At 38.5% G+C, this 20,557-nt stretch overlaps 1 protein-coding gene across 2 annotated transcripts in view; it reads left to right on the top strand.

Annotated features, from left to right (window-relative positions):
• The window catches only part of FAR1 (fatty acyl-CoA reductase 1), a 67,655-nt gene that overhangs the window by 15,732 nt on the left and 31,366 nt on the right, over positions 1–20,557 (top strand). For both annotated transcript variants that reach the window (XM_059407985.1, XM_059407980.1), the window contains exon 2: positions 18,561–18,756. In XM_059407985.1, the coding sequence (XP_059263968.1) occupies positions 18,568–18,756 (189 nt within the window). In that variant the 5' untranslated portion in view covers positions 18,561–18,567. The remainder of the gene's footprint in view (positions 1–18,560; positions 18,757–20,557) is intronic.

Raw genomic sequence — 20,557 nt, 5'->3', positions numbered from 1 at the left:
GAGGAGGAAGCAGGCCCCCTGCTGAGCAGAGCGCCAGATGTGGGGCTGGATCCCAGGACCCTGGGATCATGACCCGAGCCAAAGGCAGAGGCTTTAATCCACTGAGCCACCCAGGCGCCCCAGGGCCATATTTTTTCTTTTTAAAGATTTTATTTATTTATTTATTTGATAGAGAGAAATCACAAGTAAGCAGAGAGGCAGGCAGAGAGAGGAGGAAGCGGGCTCCTGGCTGAGCAGAGAGCCCGACGCGGGGCTCGATCCCAGGACGCTGGGATCATGACCTGAGCCAAAGGCAGAGGCATTAACCCACTGAGCCACCCAGGCGCCCCCCAGGGCCATATTTTTAAAAGCAGTTTGGGTGACTAAAAATATGTAACAAGGAACAATTCTTTATTGTTCCCTTGCCCAAGAAATAGGTCCAACATGGATTAAATAGTTGATAGTCTCAAAAGTATTAGCAGTTATCTCTCCATGCTTTTGGTGGCAGATGGTATTTCCTAAAGATGGTTTTAACGATATCTCCCATCTCACATATTCTTTAAGCGTGATCTTGACTCCTCTTTTCCTGAGTTGGGGTTTATGTCCCCTCCCGTTGAATTTGGGGTTCTTGTGAATCATTTGTAAGCAACAGAGTGCAAGAGAAGTTAAACTGTGATTCCAAGGCGAAGTTGGAAAAGCTGAGAGAGCTTCTACCTAACTTACTAGAATTCTGGTCTTGAAGACCTTAATCAGCTTTATAAGCAATCTAGCCTGAGATTGCCATGCTGCAAAGAAGCCCAGACTTCTTTATGTGGAGAGATACGAAGGATTTAAGATCAGAAGCTAAAACTTTTCAGCTAGAACTGTTTAGTTTAACCCTTTCCAAATTCCTAACTTAACAGATAATTGTGAGAGAGATGAAAATGATTATTGCTGTTTTTTTCTTTAAAGATTTTATTTATTTATTTGACAGAGAGATCACAAGTAGATAGAGACAAGAGGCAGGCAGAGAGAGAGAGAGAGAGGGAAGCAGGCTCCCTGCTGAGCAGAGAGCCCGATGCAGGACTCGATCCCAGGACCCTGAGATCTTGACCTGAGCCGAAGGCAGCGGCTCAACCCACTGAGCCACCCGGGCGCCCCCAGTCTCTGGTTTTGTTTTCACCTGGAGTTCTCCCTCTTGTGTCTTCACAGGGCCCTCTTATAAGAACAGTGATAATTGGATTTGCAATCTACTCTCCTCCAGTGTGATATCATTTACCTTAAATAATTACATCTCCAACTGTCCCATTTCCAAATAAGGTCACATTCTGAGGTACTGAGGGTTAGGAATTCAGCATAATCTCTTTTGAAGCGGGGCGCCTGGGTGGCTCAGTGGGTTAAGCCACTGCCTTCGGCTCAGGTCATGATCTCAGGGTCCTGGGATCGAGTCCCGCATCGGGCTCTCTGCTCAGCAGGGAGCCTGCTTCCCTCTCTCTCTCTGCCTGCCTCTCCATCTACTTGTGATTTCTCTCTGTCAAATAAATAAATAAAATCTTTAAAAAAAAAAAAAAATCTCTTTTGAAGGAACACAGCTCAAACTAAACAAGGCCTCAAGGCAGATTGGTTTAATTATGTTTTAACCATTTATAAATTTTTATTCCAGAGTAGATGTGAATGAGGTTTTTCATCAGTACCCATGAAGTCTGTTCTCTGTGTATTAAGACCCCTTTCCTTCCACATGCATAGATAACACACATAGATAATAAAATTTGAGGGTAGTTTTTAACTGTTTAGGCTCATTGACCCCCCCCTTGAGAATCTGATAAAAAAGGAGTGGATTCTTTCCCTAGAAAAATGTGCAGATGTATGTGTGGGACTGTGTATGTGCACACATACATAAACATACAGCGGTATTTTGCTTGAAACTTTAACTCCTGCCACCTGCAAAGCCTGTTCATGAACTTCTGGATTAGAGTTCACTGATTTCTATTGGTGAAAGATACCTAATCCTCATATCCCTTTTAGTGGAAAAACAAGGAAAAAGGGAGGAGGCAGAGGTGTTGGGGTGGGGGGTTGTATAGGCTCCCCTCATGGTCATTGCAGCTGTGGCTGCATGTGACTTTCTGGGGGATTTTTATGTTTATGTGTGATATTTATCATAGGCTTAGTCTCTTTTCTTCTCGCTCCTGCTGCCCACCCCCATAACCTTTAGCTAAATAAAATTGTAAATCGTATACTTTTGAGTAGAGAAGAATAATCTAAGTCCTTTTAGATGTGCATCAGTATATATAAACAGACTTTTATTTATTTTTTTTTACCTTTTTTTTTTATAAACGGACTTTTATGTCTTGCTACTGGATTAGCTCATGACCTTTTTTTTTTTTAAAGATTATTTATTTATTTATTTGACAGACAGAGATCCCAAGTAGGCAGGGAGGCAGGCAGAGAGAAAGAGAGTCAGGGAAAGCAGGCTCCCTGTAGGGCTCAATTCCAGGATCCTGAGATCATGACCTGAGCTGAAGGCAGAGGCTTAACCCACTGAGCTACCCAGGTGCTCCAGCTCATGACTTTTTAAAATTCTGTTATTTAAAAAAAATTTTTTTAAAGATTTATTTATTTGAGATAGAGAGATTGAGTGTGAGAGCACAGAGTGGGGAGAGGCAGAGGGAGAGAGGAACTCATGCAGACTCTGCACTGAGCATGGAGCTTGACACTGGGTTCTGGTCTCACTACCCTGAGATCATGATCTGAGTCAAAACCAAGAGTCACCTGGGCGGAAACCAAGAGTGAGACGCCCAAGCAGCTGCAACACTCAGGTGCCCCAATTCTGTGTTATTTTTTTGACTATTTTATCAAAGTTATTTTGAAAAAGCTAGTTGTCTAGGGTTCTGAGTCTGCAACAGGAGTGTATTTTGTGCTCTTCACATGTTGCCTTTTCTCCAAAATAATATTGCCCAAATGTCACCCCAGGACATCTTATGGGCTTTCCTTTTAAAAATACAGATTTTTTTCTTTTACATGCCTTACAATAGGCTATAGGTTATGTTTCGATTTTACATTTAGCCACTGGCATATTTTTATTTCTGAAGGCTGGCATTCATGTATATCAAACAAGTATTTACTATTTTACAGTGATACACGTGGTAAGTCTAGACGTAGTGAAATCACAGGTGATGAATTTTCAGACCAGACTGGTGTCCTATTGATTTGTGTTCATTTTTCTGAATATGAAATGTTGGAAATAATTATTTAGAATAGGGGTTAGCAAACTATGGTTTTCACTCTGCCTTCCTCCTTTTGTGAATGAAGTTTTATTGGAACACATCTATACCCATTCGTTTACTTATGGCTGATTTTGTGCCCCAAATGGCAGAATTGAGTAGGTGATATAAAGATTGTTTTTTTTTTTTTTTTTTTTTTTTTAAATTTTATTTATTTATCTGACAGAGGGAGATCACAAGTAGGCAGAGAGGCAGGCAGAGAGGCAGGCAGAGAGAGAGAGGAGGAAGCAGGCTCCCTGCTGAGCAGAGAGCCCGATGCAGGACTCGATCTCAGGACCCTGAGATCATGACCTGAGCTGAAGGCAGCAGCCCAACCCACTGAGCCACCCAGGCACCCAGGTGATATAAAGATTGTATGGCCCACAGAATTGAAAATAATTACCTAACCCTTTACAGAAAACCTTTGCTAACTGTTGATATAAAATATTGTTAAGTCCCCGGATTCTTTTTTTTTTTTTTTTTTTTCTTACTTTCTTACTTTTTAAGGGTTCTTTAATTTTTTTTTTCTTACTTTCCAGTGATGGAATCTGAAGGATATTAAAAGACCATCTGTAGAGCTCTACTTTTTATCTGGCGCCTGAATTTCTTTAGCTATTCCTTCCAGGTGGTTGTCTAGCTTAGTGGCCTAGTACTGTGAGACAAACAGCATTGAATGTGCTGTGTTAAACGCAGAAGAATGACCTCTGAATGGGAGTCAGTCATTAACTCTGAATGAAAAGATAGATGAAATATCTTAATCTTTGTCTGTTAGGTCTCCCTTCTGTCTCTTGGTAGGTTTTTTTGTTTTGTTTTGTTTTTAAAAGATTTTATTTATTTATTTGACAGAGAGAAATCACAAGTAGACGGAGAGGCAGGCAGAGAGAGAGAGGGAAGCAGGCTCCCCGCTGAGCAGAGAGCCCGATGTGGGACTCGATCCCAGGACCCCGAGATCATGACCTGAGCCGAAGGCAGCGGCTCAACCCAGTGAGCCACCCAGGTGCCCCTCTTGGTAGGTTTTGACTTTGGCTTTGTTTACATGGTAAAGGTACAGAGGAACCAGATTTTAAGAGGAAGACAACTAAGTGGGCCCTACTTCAAGGTACATCTGTTAATTTGTAGAAGTTTATAGGAAAGTAGATTGAGTGGTTAGACATTAACTTGAGACTTTCGTATTCAGTGCTTAATTGCCCTAAATAAATTTGTAACTGCTGAAATAGAACTTAGTCCTTTTTTTTTTTTTTTTAAGGATTTTATTTATTTGATAGAGAGAGAGCGCAAGTAGGGAGAGAGGCAGGCAGAGAGAGCAGGCTCCCCACCGAGCAGAGAGCCCGATGTGGGGCTTGATCCCAGTACCCCGAGATCAAGACCTGAGCCGAATTCAGAGGCTTAACCCACTGAGCCACCCAGGTGCCCCGAACTTAGTCCTTACAAATAAAGAAAGATTTGTCAGATTTTATAATTTGTGTTAAAATTGCTGATACAGAAAGAAACACGTACAGGTAGAACAAGTCTAGACTTCACTGCAGAGCTGTATTTGGTAGTTATATATACTTGACTACTTAGTGAACGTGGTGGACATAGGGGATCTCTCAGGAGATGGAAGAGAGGGGTATTTGATCTCAACATTATCTGGAGGGGGAATGAATTTCTCTCATTCCATTCTTGAAATCCAGCCTGTTAAGAGTCTTGTTCTTCAACAGTTTCATAGTTATCATCTGGTTTTTAATCTAATGGGTTTTCCCATCTAATAAAGAAGTGGATGAAAATGTAAGTAATAAAGATTAGCAGAAGAAAGATAATACCTTTTTTCCCCTTCACAACACTACCTACCCTTTTATTTTCACTTTTAAATTTATCAGGTGTGACTCACTGTTTCTCTGTCTCTGTCTCCCTGTCTCTTGCCACTCTAATATCTTGAGAGTGTACTTTTTGCTTAAATAAACCTTCCTGCTTGTGTCGCTCAAAAAAAAAATTGTCAAACTTTTTTCTAACAGATGAACATGAGTTTGTAAATAGTTAGAAGACAAAATATAGTGGAGACTGGCTAATTGAGAGGAAAATTTGTGCTTTCAAATTTTTTTTGGTACCCTCTGACTTTTCTCTTTTATAAAAAATGTTTTAAAAATATATAACCCATGTACATAGTACATAATTTAAAAATGCATAGAAGAATATGTGGTGAAAAGTAAATGCTCATCATCTCTATTCCTCACTTGTTGAGTTCTCCCTCCCAGTAACCATCATTACCAGTTTTGGGGAGGGTGGTTGCCAGAAGTAATCTGTGTATTTATAAGTATGTACATACTTTTTTCCATTCCTTTCTTCATAAAAATTGGTGTATCATATGGTGTTTTACTTCTTGACTTTTAAAATTTATCGGGAGTGCTATTGCATATCAACATATAGATGTTGAACCGTCTCATTCTTTTTTTAGATGCAGAGTATGCCATTATAGTAATATACCACTTGGTTTGCTCAATCACCTGTTGGTGAACGTTTAGGTTTTCAGCCTTTTGGAATTAGTACAGGGTTGGGAGGGGTGGGCATTGGCCCATGAACTTGGTTCTAAATTGGACTGGTAACAGTATTTGAGGTGTGAAATTTTATGCCTTAAGGAACTGGAGTAGGTGTCTTTGGATACAGCTTTTATCACTATAATGTTTCATTTCCATAGGGTCCAGAGGTCCAGAACTTATTAGGATTGAAATAGAATTTCCAAATAGAGGCTCTAGGTTTAGGGACAGATTCTGGGGAGGGGGAACTGGGAAGCGCTAGGCAGACTATGAGGAGTTCACCCAGGAGGAACAGTCAGCTTTATGGCTTAGTGGGAACACAGTGTGACTCAGGAACTGGAACAGAAACTCAGGATCTTGGTCTATGCCAGGGGTCTACAAATTTTCTGTTTAAGGGCTACACAGTAAATATTTTAGGCTTTGTGGGCTGTAAAATCTCCGTTGTAAGTACTCAGCTCCGTTGTTGAAGTATAAAAGCAAGCATGGGTAATTCACAAGGCTGGGTGTTGCTGTGTTCCAACAAAATTTTATTTAAAAAAAAAACAAAATTAGGAGAGATTTGGCTCTGGGGCAATTGTTTGCCACCCTCTCATAGACTCAACTATGAGAATAGGGAATTAACTGCAGCTTTTTGAAAGGTGGGTGTCTCAGAAGCTCATGTACCAAATAATAGAAGGCCAGATTTAAGGCAGCAGATACTCTCTACATCCCATTTTGCTGGTAAAATCAGATTTCTGAAAGTTCTGCAGGGTTTTTCTCCCTAACAGTGCAGTACCTTGGATGGGGCCTTTAGGCTGAAGTTCTTTATTCCCTGAGGTGGGCAGGTATAAGGTTCTAAAGGTTAGGATTAAGAATTTTTTTAAATCCCTGCCTGTTACTACTTCCCTTTAAACTTGAAAATGGACTAGGCAGTTTTTCTCAAAGTTTGGATTCTAGTCAGCCTGCCTTAAATCAATTGTGGTTCCTGAATTTGGAAAGGGCTCTTGTGGAACTGTTTACAACTATAAAAGATGTAATTATGTGTCCAGTCTTTTGCATATTACATTTAATCTACACAAATACTGTGAAGTGAAGAGGAGGTTGGGTATGTACGCTATCTGTATTGCAGAGATGAGAAAACCAAAGAACCGAATAGGTAAGTGACTTCACCCCCAAGATAAATAGGTGTACCTGGATTTCAGCCCAGCCCTGCTAGACCCAGAGCCAAGGATTCCTGCTATATCATGGCATCAGGTTATATGAAAGGCGTGTTCCCACAAAGGGCCTACGTTATTTAGCAGGAAACAGTTTATAGCAGAGACTGATTTCAAACAGTACTGAAAATGGGTTCACTAGAGATTTAGTTTCCTGCTTATGTAGTAGAGGAAATGTTTTTCTTCTGCCCTCTTTGATTCTATGACTGTTGCCTGCTAATTAAACTGACAAAAGACAGATTAACAGGAGGAAGGGTGTGTGTGTATGTGTGTGTATATTTTATATATATGTGTGTGTGTGTATATATATATACATATATACACACATATACTTTTTTTTAATGTGCACAAGGGTTTTCATGTCACAGAAAAGACAAGAAAACCCAAAGAGAGGTGGTAAGCTTTGAAAGTTATATACCATATTAACAAAGGGTAGAAAATTATGAAGTGATGGGTGGGAGAATGGGTGAAATAGGTGATGGGAATTAAAGAGTACACTTAAAAATGAACACTCAGCAATGTATAGAATTTTTGAATCACTGTGTTGTACATGAGAAACTAGTATAACACTGTATGTCAACTATACTGGAATTAAAATAAAAACAATTAAAAAAATAAAGTTAATTAAAAATGCAAAATAATTATGGAGAAGTGGCTAGACAAAGGAAAAGGAGTTCAGGCTTCTAGAAGCAGCAAATTGTAGGAAGGTAAATATATGGGAAAAGTAATAGAAGAGGGGTTATTTTAGTAAGGTTTGTTGTGCACACTCAGCTCAGTGCTACATTTATTTACATCATCTTCTTGGCCATAAAACTCCCCCAGAGTCCTCATTATGGCAGTCCTCATTTCTCAAAAGTTCCTGCTTTTAGTGAGGTAGGGGGAAGCTCAGGAAAGACTTATTTCTGCATCTGTTAAATCTCTATTGCCTATAGCTCAAAGTAATGTATATGCCAAAGTGACATACTTTAAGGTATATATTCTGATCTGCCATGCTCCCTCACACAGCATTTCTATTTTTCACAGCTACATACCATACATGTTTTCCAAATTCAATGATGCTTAGGATAACTTTGGTATAGGTATTTGTAGAAACATGTTTGAATTTGTTATTTAGTTTAAGCAAAACCCCAGAACTTCTTGTCGCCCACCCTTAAACTACCTCTCCTGACCTGTGTTTTTTAGTGCTAATACTCCAATGAATGATTCTGTCTAAGTAAAGTCTTTCAGTAGTTTGGGTGGAGCAGAGTTGGAAATAAATCCACTAACCTTTGATAACCTGTGGATAATGTCTTTTTTATTCAGACTGATATTGACAACAATTAAGCCCAACTAAATGGTCTTTGAGACAAGTTCTGTTTGACAGTTGACCTCTTCTGCTCTCTTTGTTGACTGCCTCTGGAAATCTTGGGGAAGTACTGGTAAACTCTAATTGCCTTTACATTTTAATTAAGGGTCTACCTGAACCAGTTAATATTTACATTTCTATTCTGTGTTATTAGTTAGGCCCATTGACTCCTGTTGTGGAATAATGTGGAATTTTCAGGATTCTTCAGCCAGAATTTGCCTTATTTCATATGTTAAAATTTCTGTGAAGCATATTTATGTCTGTTATATGCCAGGAAGGCTCTGTAGTGAGGAGTGATGTTCTGTTTTCTCCTGTCGGGAATTGTACAAACTGAAATGGACCCTCAAGAACATCTTTTCCAGCCTCTTTGCTTTCTCTGAACTTCTCTTCCAGGGCTCACACTCAGTCCTTACCCATGAGTTGATGCATTTGGCTCACCTCACAGGACAAGTAGAAACTTTATCTGCCTTGCCCCCCACTCCCACCCCTGCCCCGAAAATGTGGGATTTAGGTGGAAGATACTGGTTTAGTTTGGCTCTGCCCATAGGTGTGCTGAGCAACCTAAGGCAGGAGGATTATTAAAGACACTTGCGGGAGATTTGTGCTGAATAGTTGGTTCCTTTTCCTTTCTTCCCTTTGTTCGCATCACTGGTGAGTCTTTTTTTTTTTTTTTTTTAAGATTTTATTTATTTATTGGACAGAGAGAGAGATCACAAGTAAGCAGAGAGGGAGGCAGAGAGAGAGAGGAGGAAGTAGGCTCCCTGCTGAGCGGAAAGCCCGATTCGGGGATTCGGGGCTCGGGGCTTGATCCCAGGACTCTGGGATCATGACCCGAGCCGAAGGCAGAGGCTTAACCCACTGAGCCACCCAGGCGCCCCATCACTGGTGAGTCTTCTGTAAAACTTGGCTTCAAGCCTTTGGAATTGTTGCTTATTCCTTCCTCCCACCATGCCCTCTCTCTACTTCATTGTTCACATTTGTTTTTCTGTTTAGCAAGTGTCTGAAACAACTAGTTGACAGAGTATTAAGAGTTTTAATTACACAGTTGTTTTTACCTCTAATACAGAGAAAGGAATCCCCATTTCTTGATACCGAAGAGCTGCCTTTTTCTTCTTTGCTAGATTTCTTGTGGTTTTCTGGTTATTTGAATACCCCAGTTTCTCACTTTTTTTTTTTTTTTTTAAAGATTTTATTTATTAATTTGACAGAGAGAAATCACAAGTAGACGGAGAGGCAGCCAGAGAGAGAGAGAGGGAAGCAGGCTCTCTGCTGAGCAGAGAGCCCGATGCGGGACTCAATCCCAGGACCCTGAGATCATGACCTGAGCCGAAGGCAGTGGCTTAACCCACTGAGCCACCCAGGCGCCCCAGTTTCTCACTTTTTAGTAGCTTTATCTTTTGAAAGATCTCTTAAAAAAAAAATAAAGAAGTTGAAATGGGAGAGAGAGGACCTGGTCTTTACTCAGTTTATCTTAACTAAGTTTCTTTCTTTCTTTTTTTTTAAAATATTTTATTTATTATATGACAGAGAGACACAGTGAGAGAGGGAACACAAGCAGGGGGAGTAGGAGAGGGAGAAGCAGGCTTCCCACTGAGCAGGGATCCCAACTCAGGGCTCAATCCCAGGACCCTGGGATCATGACCTGAGCCGAAGGCAGATGCTTAATGACTGAGCCACCCAGGTGTCCCTTAACTAAGTTTCTAAAACTAATCAAGACAAGATGATTAGCCTTCCACTAATATTAGGGCATTATGAGTAAACTCTCATAATAATAGTTGTGTTACAAAGGTGCAGTTTATATTGACCGAATGAGTGCTATTTAGGAAGTTCTCTGTGGTTTCTCCCTTTGTGGCCATTTCAGGCTTTTTTGTCTTTAAGACCCATTGCATGTTCTCTATTTACAGATAAGGAAACAGGTTCAGAGTAGTAATTTTATCTTAGGATCTGTGGCCAAAGTGGCAGCATTTGGACTTGAAGTGAGTGAATGTAGGAAGTATATATATCTCCATTTTTTAAGTACTTTCATAATATGTTTTCTTAATATAAATATAAATACATAATGTATAACCACTGGGGGAACCCACTCTAGCAAGAAAACCTTGAAAGTAATAGTGATACTTGGTACCCAGCATTTTTACTGGTCTTTGAAAAGACCAGTATGGTTCTTACGTTTCTTTGGAACCATAAGAGAGGGTTTTTTTTTGGCTTTTTGTTTTTGTTTTTTTGTAATTGGAAATATAATTGACATACAATATTACATTAGTGTGAGGTGTACAACATACTAATGCAACAAGTATATGTGTTATACTATGCTTACCACAAGTATAGCCACCAATTGTCACCATACAACTCTGTTAAAATACCATTGACTGAATTCTTTATGCTGTGACTTAATCACTCCGTGACTGGAAACCTCTACCTCTCACTCTCCTTCACCCATTTTTGCTTATTCCCCTGGCCCTCTGCTCTGACAGCCATTAGTCTTTTTCTGTATTTTTGGGTCTGTTTCTACTCTTTGTTTATTCATTTGTTTTGTTTGTTAGATTTCACATACGAGATGAAATCATATGGTATTTGTCCTTCTCTGTCAGACTCATTTCACTGAGCATAATACTCTCTAGTCCATCCTTGTTGTCCCAGTGCCAAGATCTCGTTCTTTTTTAGGTTGAGTAATGTTCCATGGTGTGTATATATATATGTGTGTACGTGTGTGTGTGTGTATGCATGCACACGTGTGTGTGTACTCACCACATCATCTTTACTGATTGATCTGTGGAGACTTATGTTGCTTCAGTATCTTGGCTATTGTGAGTACTGCTGCAGTGAACGCAGGAGTGCAGATCTTTCTGAATTAGTGTTTTTGTTTTCTTTGGGTAAACAAACAGTAGTAGGATTATTGATTCATAGGGTAACTGTGTTCTTAATTTTTCAAGGACTCTCCAAACTCTTTTCCATAGTTGTTGTAGCAAATTACATTCTCCTCAATTGTGCAGGAGGAGGGTTCCTTTTTCTTCACATTCTCACCAACATTGTTTTTTTTTTTTTTTTTTTTTTTGTCTTTTTGATACTAATTGTTCTGACAGTTATGAGGCAATAGCTCATTGTGGCTTTGATTTGCATTTCCCTGATAATTTGTGTTATTGGGCATCTTTCTCACCTGCCTGTTGGTCATCTACATGTTTGTTGGTCCTCTGCCCATTTTGAATTGGACTTTTTGTGGTTTTTAGTGTTGAGTTGTAGAAGTTCTTTATGTATTTTGGGTATATCATTTGCAAGTGTCTTCTCTCATTTAGTACGTTTCCTTTTCATTTTATTGATGGTTTCTTTGCTGTGTGAAAGCTTTTTATTTTGGCATTGTCTCAGTAGTTTATTTTTGCTTTTGTTGCTCTTGTCTGAGGATACAGAAGAATACTGCTAAGGCTGACATCAGAGAGATTGCTGCCTGCCTTTTTTTTCTAGGAGTTTTATGGTTTCAGGTTTCACATTTTAAGTCGTTAATCTGTTTTGAGTTTAGTTTTGTGTATGGATTAAGAAAGTGGTCCAGTTTCTTTCGCATTTAGGTGCCCACTTTCTCAATACCATTTGTTGAAGAAACTTTTACCCATTGTATATTCTTGCTTTCTTTGTCATAGATTAATAGACTATATAAGCATGCGTTTATTTCTGAGCCCTCTTTTGTTGCATTAATTTATGGGTCTCTTTTTGTGCCAGTACCATACTGTTTTGATTACTACAGCTTTATAGTGTGTCCTACAATCTATGATTGTGATACACCCAACTTTGTTCTTCTTTCTCAAGATTGCTTTGGCTTATTCAGGGTCTTTTGTGGTTCCATACAAAAGTTTTTTTCTAGTATTTGTTCTAGTTCTGTGAGGATAAGGTATTTTTTTGAAGAAAATACTCAGCTGCCACTGTTAAGTGATGTTTTCTATAAGGCAGCTCAAGAACAGTAAAAATAAATATGAATCACATTTCATAGCCCTTCCGCCCCAGCACACAGGAATGATATCACTGTTCTTCCTCAGGACTGAAAGCTGCAGCTACTTTTCAGCATATGACAGGAGCTTTAGAGATCTTGCTATGTAGTAGAATCACACAGTCAGAATTAAAACAGCATGCTCTAGAACGATGGGCAGCATTTTCTTTCCTGGCTTCTGCCTTTCTAGTAGCTTCTGGCTACGTTGGCAGGACTATGTGGAAGATGTGACAAGTCTGGACTTGCCTTGGAAGAATTCTCATTTGTGCTGGCTTTGCCGTTAGATTAGTATAAGGGTGAAATAAATGTATTGATAGATGGGGGAACTCAAGAATACCTAGACATAGAGTTTAAAAATACTTAGTGCCTTTAAAGTTTTTGGTAGCATTATGATAAACCGGGAGGCTTGTGGGAATTCTGTTCGTTCTTCTGTGAAGAAAATCATGTAAGTCACATGTTAAATAGCTTTGGGCTAGTTACTGAAACTGGTAAGAAGCAGTTTCATTCTTCAGCCTTCTTAGCAAACAGCCTTTATATTACTAAGCTTGAGGAGAAAGAATTAAGTTTGGTAAAAATTTTCTGCTATTTGGTGTTAACAGATTTGTTACTTAGACCTCAGAGGAAGTTGTCTTTGTAGGTGAGCGAAGAAAGTATGCAGTTTGTTAGTTTAGGCTTGAGACAATCACATATTCAGGCTGTAAATCCTAATTATAAAAGGGAAAACTGCCTGATACCTTTTTTTGTTTTATTTTTTTATTTTTTATTTTTTTTTTTTTTGTTTAAAGATTTTATTTATTTATTTGACAGACAGATCCCGAGTAGGCAGAGAGGCAGGCAGAGAGAGAGAGAGGAGGAAGCAGGCTCCCTGCTGAGCAGAGAGCCCGATGTGGGACTCGATCCCAGGACCCTGAGATCATGACCTGAGCCGAAGGCAGCGGCTTAACCCACTGAGCCACCCAGGCGCCCCCTTTTTTTGTTTTAAATGCATATGTATACCTGTGGCAAACTTTCTTGTGGCTGGTGTCTTGTAGATGCTTAATAAATACTTACTGAATAAATTCTTACATGTAAAAAAAATGAAGCTTAAGAGAATCAGATGACTTGTTCTAGGTCATATTCTCAGTACACTGTGGTTAACATTTAATTAGTGTATAATTGTTACTAATCTCTACCAGATTTGTTAGGTATGTTGATGCGCAGTTTTCTTCATATCTTTCCTATGAGGTTATTAACATTTTAACTTTAATATGCTGTTGTTTTAATTAGGCTTTTGGTCACTGAAATTTTGAAACACTCTTATTTAGACCTGAAGCTGGTTATAACCGTATAATTTATTGTGCAAACTGAAACAATTCAGAGGGCTCTACTCAAAGTCAAGTTGGGACAGCGTGTGTAACCAGTTTGTTCCAGGCAAACGAGGATGTGACATATGGTTACATGCTGTTTTTATTTTTAGAGTGTGTAGCATACTTTCAGAAAGTCTTACCAGTATCTCAGAGGCCTCCCTCATACCACCTTCTGGTCACTACTGGTCGTTCTGACCTTTAACTGATGAGTTTTACCTGTTTTTGAACTTTCTGTAAATGACCCCATATAGTGTACACTTTGTGCACCTGGCTTCTTTGACTCAGTGTTCTCTTTGTGAGCCGCACGTATGCTGTATGTAGTGATTGTTACTTTATTTCATTGTTTTTTAAATATTCCATTGTATGAATTTACTATAATGTATACAGAATATTGTTGACAGACATTTGGGTTGTTTTAATTTGGGGCTATTAAGAACAGTGCTCCTATAAACATATTTGTTTATGAGTCTTTTGGTGAGCATATGTACTTATTTCTGTTTGGGTGTATAGTTAGGAGTGGAATTGCTAAGTCATATGGTATGTTAAGTGTTCAGCCCCAGTAGATAATACCACTTTTGCTAAGTGTTAAACCCTGTCTGTGCTTCCTTAGCAGTAGGTGAGAGTTCCAGTTTCTCTGTGTCCTAACTAATACTACGTATTGTCTTTTTCATTTCAACAGTGTAGTGGGATCACATTATGATTTTATCTTGAAAACGAATGAAGGGGAGCCCCTTTTCATATGCTAATAGGTTATTTGGATTTTCTTTGGTAATGCCATTTTGATGCTCTCCCTTGTGGTCCTTGAAGCGTTTCCCATTTTTCTATTGGTTTATCTCGTGTCCTTATTGAGTTGTAGTTCTTTATATATTCTGGATATGTCATTGTACAAACTACAAGTATCTTACACTAATTTGCCTTTTCTCTTTATTAATAGTATCATGGGATGAACTCAGTTTTAGTGTCTTCCAGTTTATCAATATTTTTCTTTTCTGGTTAGCAATTCTTGTGTCCGTTTAATAAGTGTTTGCCTACTCCAAGATCATGGAGATGTCCTCTGTCATCCTCTAGATATGTAATTATTTTACTTTTCACATTTAGGTGTATAGTCTATCTAGAATTTATGTTTGTGTATATGTGTGTGATATGAGATAGAAGTCAGGATTCATTTTATATAGGGATAGTGAATTGACTGCACTATTCTTTGTTCCAAAAACACATTCCTGTAGCTCTATACATCTTGTTGTTTTTATTTTATTTATTTATAACAGAGATAGTGAGAGAGAGAACACAAGCACAGGGGAGAGGGAGAGGGAGAAGCAAGCTTCCTGTTGAGCAGGGAGCCCGATGTGGGGCTCGATCCCAGGATTCTGGGATCATGACCTGAGCTGAAGGCAGTTGCTTAATGATTGAGCCACCCAGGCGCTCCATACATCTTCGTGACATGGTAACGAATTTCTCCAGCTTTGCTCTTCTTAGTGCTTGTCTTGGCTATTCTGGTTCTTTTCTAGTTCCATAGCATTTTAGAATCTTAAGTTTCCATCCACTTGTAAAACAACTTAGAGTTTAATTGGGACTGTATTGAATCTAAGGATGGTGAACTGACATTGTATAAAGATGTCTTCTAATCCAGGAATATACATTGCATATCTATTTATTTAGGTATTTATTTAATTTCTCTGTGTTTTGTAGTTTTCAGAAGAAGAATCTCAAATATCTTTCAGATTTATTTCTAACTTTTGGTATTTTAAAAAACAATTTATTGAGATAAAATTTATACACTATATTAATCATTTTATTTTTGAATTTTTTATTTTTTTAAAGATCTTATTTATTTGTCAGAGAGAGAGAGAGAGAGCAGAGGCAGAGGGAGAAGCAGGCTCCCCGATGAGCAAGGAGCTTGTTGGGGAACTCTATCCTAGGACCCTGGGATCATGACCTGAGTTGTAGGCAGACACTTAAATGACTGAGCCACCCAGGTGTCCCTATATTAACCTTTTATTTTATTTTATTTTTAAAGATTTTATTTATTTATTTGAGAGAGAGTGTGAGAGAGAGCATGCAAATGGGATGAGGGGCAAAGGGAGAAACAGACTCCTCACTGAGCAGGGAGTACGATGTGGGGCTCCATCTGATGTGGGACTCCACCCAGGGACTCCGGGATCATGACCTGAGCCCAAGGCAGAGGCTTAACCACCTGAGCCACCCAGGTGCCACTAGCCATTTTAAAGTGAAGCAGTGTTGAACAACCACCACCTCTGTCTAGGTCCAAAACATTTTCATCACTGTAGAGTAAAACTTCATTAGCAGGAGTAGTGTAGTATGTGTACATGAAATCAGTGTAGTATGTGATGTTTTGTATCTGGATTATTTCACTTAGTATGTTTTTAAAGTTCATTTCCCTAGTGCAGTGTGTGCCAGTTCGTCATTCCTTTTTATGGCTGAAGAGTATTTCATTGCAGGTGTATGCTGTTATTTGTTTATCTGTTTAGCTGTTAATGGACATTTTGAGCTATTTGTACTTTCTGGCTGTTGCAGACAGTGCTGCTATAAAAATAGGCATGTACGTGGACTTGTTTGAGTACCTGTTGTCAGTTTTTTAGGAGTGGAATTGCAAGGTCATACAATTCTGTGTTTAACTTTTTAAGGCACCACTAGCCTTTCCCACAGCAGCCGAACCATTTTACATTCCCACAAGCAGTGTACATGGGTTTTCTCTTTACTCATCAGTATTGGCTATTTTCCATAGTATTTTGGATGGTGTGATAAGTGGTATAGTTTTTTTGTTGTTGTTACTTCATTTTCTGTGTTGCCGATGTATAGAAATACCTTTGCTTTTTTTTTCATGTAAAACTTAAATTTTGTGACCTTTTAAATTAACTTAATTTAAATAGTTTATGTGTTTATTGTATTTTCTCTGTTCATCTGAATTTCTGATTTTCACAGGCTTTCTTACTCTTCTGTTCCTTTTCCATAGTAGTTCGTTTATTTTATGGATGCAGTATTCTTGTGAATGGCTTGAAAAATTTCTGTTAGAATTTAAATTCTCTTTAAAATTTTCATTCCTTTAGTTTCCTTTGTGATTGATTCTGTTGCTTTTCATTTTGATCCTTAATTTTGTTAGGCATTTCTTTAAATATCTGGTGATCCTTGGTTATCTATTCATATTTATAAAGGACCAGGATGACTGGTTTTGGTGATTCATATTGGCTTCCTCTCAGTTATTTGAGGTCTCTTTTTCCAAAAGAGATTTTTCTCTAGAGATTATTGATTGAGAATTCTGTGTGAGTTTGTCTTAAAGGCTAACAGGAGTCAGGTAGGTTTAGGACCTAAAATTTATTCTGAGGCTCAAGTGCTGTGAGACTTTTTTCCTTTTGGTTGGTTTAATTTCCTCTCTCCTGATTCTCCACCTCCCCCACCAAAATTTGTGGATGTTAGGAGCGAGGCCAGGCTCAGCCCTACTTCTCTTTTGTTTTTAGAACCCATGCTGGATGTTCTTCTCAGCAGAACTGAATACTAAGCCTTGGGAGCTCAAGTTTATATAGGAAGTAAGACTGTCATGAGTGCCTCTGCTGTTGTGTGAAGCAGTCCTTCAATTACCTTGATTTCCCTATGCTTTAATACACCTGCTTGATCCCGAGCTTGGTCTTCTCTGTTCAGCGGGGTGGGATATCCCTTGGCTCCATGCAAGTCCTTTTCTATGCTTGCTTTGCTTTAGTTGGTGTTTCTTCTGCTTTGGCTTCTCTGTCAGTTTAGTCTTGGCGGTTTCTTCTAGAAATAATTTCCTTCTTTTCTTCCATCTCTCCCTCCTTTCTGCTTGTTAATGGGTCTGTTTCTTCAGATTGTTATGAATTTATTGTTTTATCATTATGAAAAATTTGGACATAACATAAATGTGTCTACTCCCTAGCATAAAGAAAATGTAAATACAGTTGATGTTGAAAGCTCTTCTCTGATTGTATTGCACTCCCTCCTATGCATCTATTAATATTATCCTGTGTGTGCATTTCTAAACAATAAAGAACATTGTTTTGAATGTGTTTGAGCTTTGAATAGTGACATACTGCATGAATCCTTCTGCATCTTGTTTTTTTCCCGTCCATCATGGTTCTTTTATTTGTTCTCTTAGTATACTATCTTTTCTGCTGTTTTAGTAGAATTTGAACAGGGAAGATAAGTCAGCCAATGTATTTCTTTCTGTGACTTATTTAAAAGGGAGAGTTAAGCACCTTTTGGATATTTTGTCACTACAGACATGGAAGAGAAAGGACTTGGTGTTACCTCTTCTTATTCCAACTGGTGATGATAGGTGAATATGATACTTCACCATGTTATACAAGCTAGGCTATTGAGTCTTGCTGCTGACCTCTATTTGGTGTTATAAATCCTTTTGGAAACAGAGAAATAGGATTCATTTGTGTGTAGGGTTTAGCAGAGGTTTAAATGACGATTTGGGTTCTTACTGCTGGAAGGAATTTTTAGAGGTCATTTAGTACAAACTGTACTAAAGAAGCCCAAGCCCAGAGAAGGTGAGTGATTTGTCTGGGATGATACAGGGGGGAAAACAGGGATCAGAAGCCAATTTTGCTGTTCATTATTCCTGCCACCTTACTACCGTGAACCAAAGATTAAAGTCCCCTTTTGTTAACATTCGACTTTAATTTTTGCTTGTCCTTTAAAATATTTTTAGTGGTGCCTGGGTGGCTCAGTGGGTTAAGGTCTCTGCCTTCGGCTTAGGTTGTGATCCCAGGGTCCTGGGATCGAGCCTCACATCAGGCTCTCTGCTCGGCAGGGACCCTCCTTCCTCTTCTCTCTCTGCCTGCCTCTCTGTCTACTTGTGATGTCTGTCAAATAAATAAATAAATAAATCTTCAAAAAAATCAAATAAAATATTTTGATACCAAGAGATTTTTAGTACATAAGAATTAACATAAATCTTTGAACTAATGTTTATTTGCTGTGTTTTCCTTAGGATCAGAATGGTTTCAATCCCAGAATACTATGAAGGCAAGAATGTCCTCCTCACTGGAGCTACCGGTTTCCTAGGGAAGGTACTTCTGGAAAAGTTGCTGAGGTCTTGTCCTAAGGTGAATTCAGTGTATGTTTTGGTGAGGCAGAAAGCTGGACAGACACCCAAAGAACGAGTGGAAGAAATTATTAGTGGCAAGGTAAGTGGGGGAAAATGATCATTTGGAGGAAAGAAAAGAATGTGTTTGTATGTATAATTATTGTAATCATTGTAAACAGCTCAGTTTATTTCTTTAGTATTCTGAAAAAAATTATTGAAAAAAAAATCCTACAGAATGTCAATATACTAGATACGACTTATGATCAGTAGGAGAAAAATAGCTTTCCTGTATGGGCAAAGTTGTATGACAAGTTCTAAAATACCTGTATGTTAGATATTTAATGTGTTTTTAGAATATTTGAAACCTATTACTTGTAATTACTAGGTATTTTAGATAGTATTCAGAATAATAATTAAGAGGTGGTTCTAACTAGTACCTACTATGCTGTTAAGCACTGTCCTTTTATAACACTTAAAAATTTGTAAGCACTGACTGCTCCCCACAACCATGTTAAGAAGTAGCAAAGTCACATATTCCTATTTGAGAAATAAGAACATGATGACAGAGGGGTCATTTAGGATACAGGAATAGGTCATACATTTTGAAACTTTTTAGAGAAATATATTGTTAAGAAAAAATGGAAATGAGCTGGTGTAAAATTATCTCACAGTTTTGAATTCTCTCCGAATGAATGAATTTATCTGACATTCATTGGCAGTAAGTTTAGTGTAGTAGCTATGTAATTTTTTAGTTAGTTGGTAGTATCTAGTATCTTTTAATCACTTGTAATTAGTATGTTTTAATCCCCCCTCCTAACAACTCCCTCCCCTAGTAAGAGGTTATTTATTGTTACTCATTTCTTATATTTCAGAAAACATTTACTGTACATACTCAGTGTTGGGCACCTGATTTATTGTAGGGGGTTGAATTCAGGGATAAATAAGATAGAATCATTGCCTAAATGGGCAAGAGAATTTTTAAGAGGGAAAAGGAAGCAAGATGGAGTATAGAAGTGTCAAGGAAGACTTGATAGGAGCGATTACTGATGTTAAAGTCTTGACTGGAATTGAGAGCCTGAGTAAAATGTCAGAGGTTTGGCCATCTCCTATGGGGTCTCTAGGGCAGTGGATCTAAAAACTTTCCTCCACAGTAAGTCTGAGTTTTAGAGGAAAAGAATACCTTATACTTAAAGCCTGAAATTTTATTGAACTTTAGTAATTTACCTAATAATAAACTATATGGAGTTTGGATGTCAGAAGCTCCTCCCTCCTGGCCTGGCCTCCCAGTTGTGACAACCAAAAATGTCTCCAGACATCACCAGATGTTCCCTTGGGGGAAACATTTCCCCAAGGTGAGAACCACTGATGAATGTCTCTGAGAAAAGAAACTCCATTAATATGGTGGTAGGTTGAACTAAAATAATTGACCACGGGATAAATTCTGGAAGGGGAACAAAGTATATTAAAGAGGCCATTAGTGAACATTAAATAAAGTAGGAACTGGTTGGGATGCCCGTGGATTAAACACACTGGAAGAGAAAGTGTTGAATAAAGAGATGGAGGCTAGAGAAGGGAAAAGTATCAGGTCTGAGATTAACTTACGAAGCAGCATGAGCCTGTCTATCTTGTTTGTTTGAGATATCTGATATGAACAGGAGTTAAAGGTCATTGGCAGTGTGGGAGAATGAAAAGTGTAAATTCAAGGTATTAAAAGTACTTTTCTGGTCATTCCTCAGGTTGCTTTTTTTTCAGCCTGCCCCTTAAGCATTGATGTTCTTCAGAGTTCTATCGTAGGCCTTGATCTCTTCTTACTAGACCCAGTTAGGTGATTACTCAGCATCCTTTATTTTACATGAGATGGATGGTTGTATTTTAATAGATTTGGAAAAAGCTTTATCTAG

The sequence above is a fragment of the Mustela nigripes genome, chromosome 1 (assembly GCF_022355385.1).
Source record: "Mustela nigripes isolate SB6536 chromosome 1, MUSNIG.SB6536, whole genome shotgun sequence".
Taxonomy (NCBI): domain Eukaryota; kingdom Metazoa; phylum Chordata; class Mammalia; order Carnivora; family Mustelidae; genus Mustela; species Mustela nigripes.
Note: the sequence above shows the minus strand (reverse complement) of the source record. Positions and strands in the feature narration are given on the sequence as shown.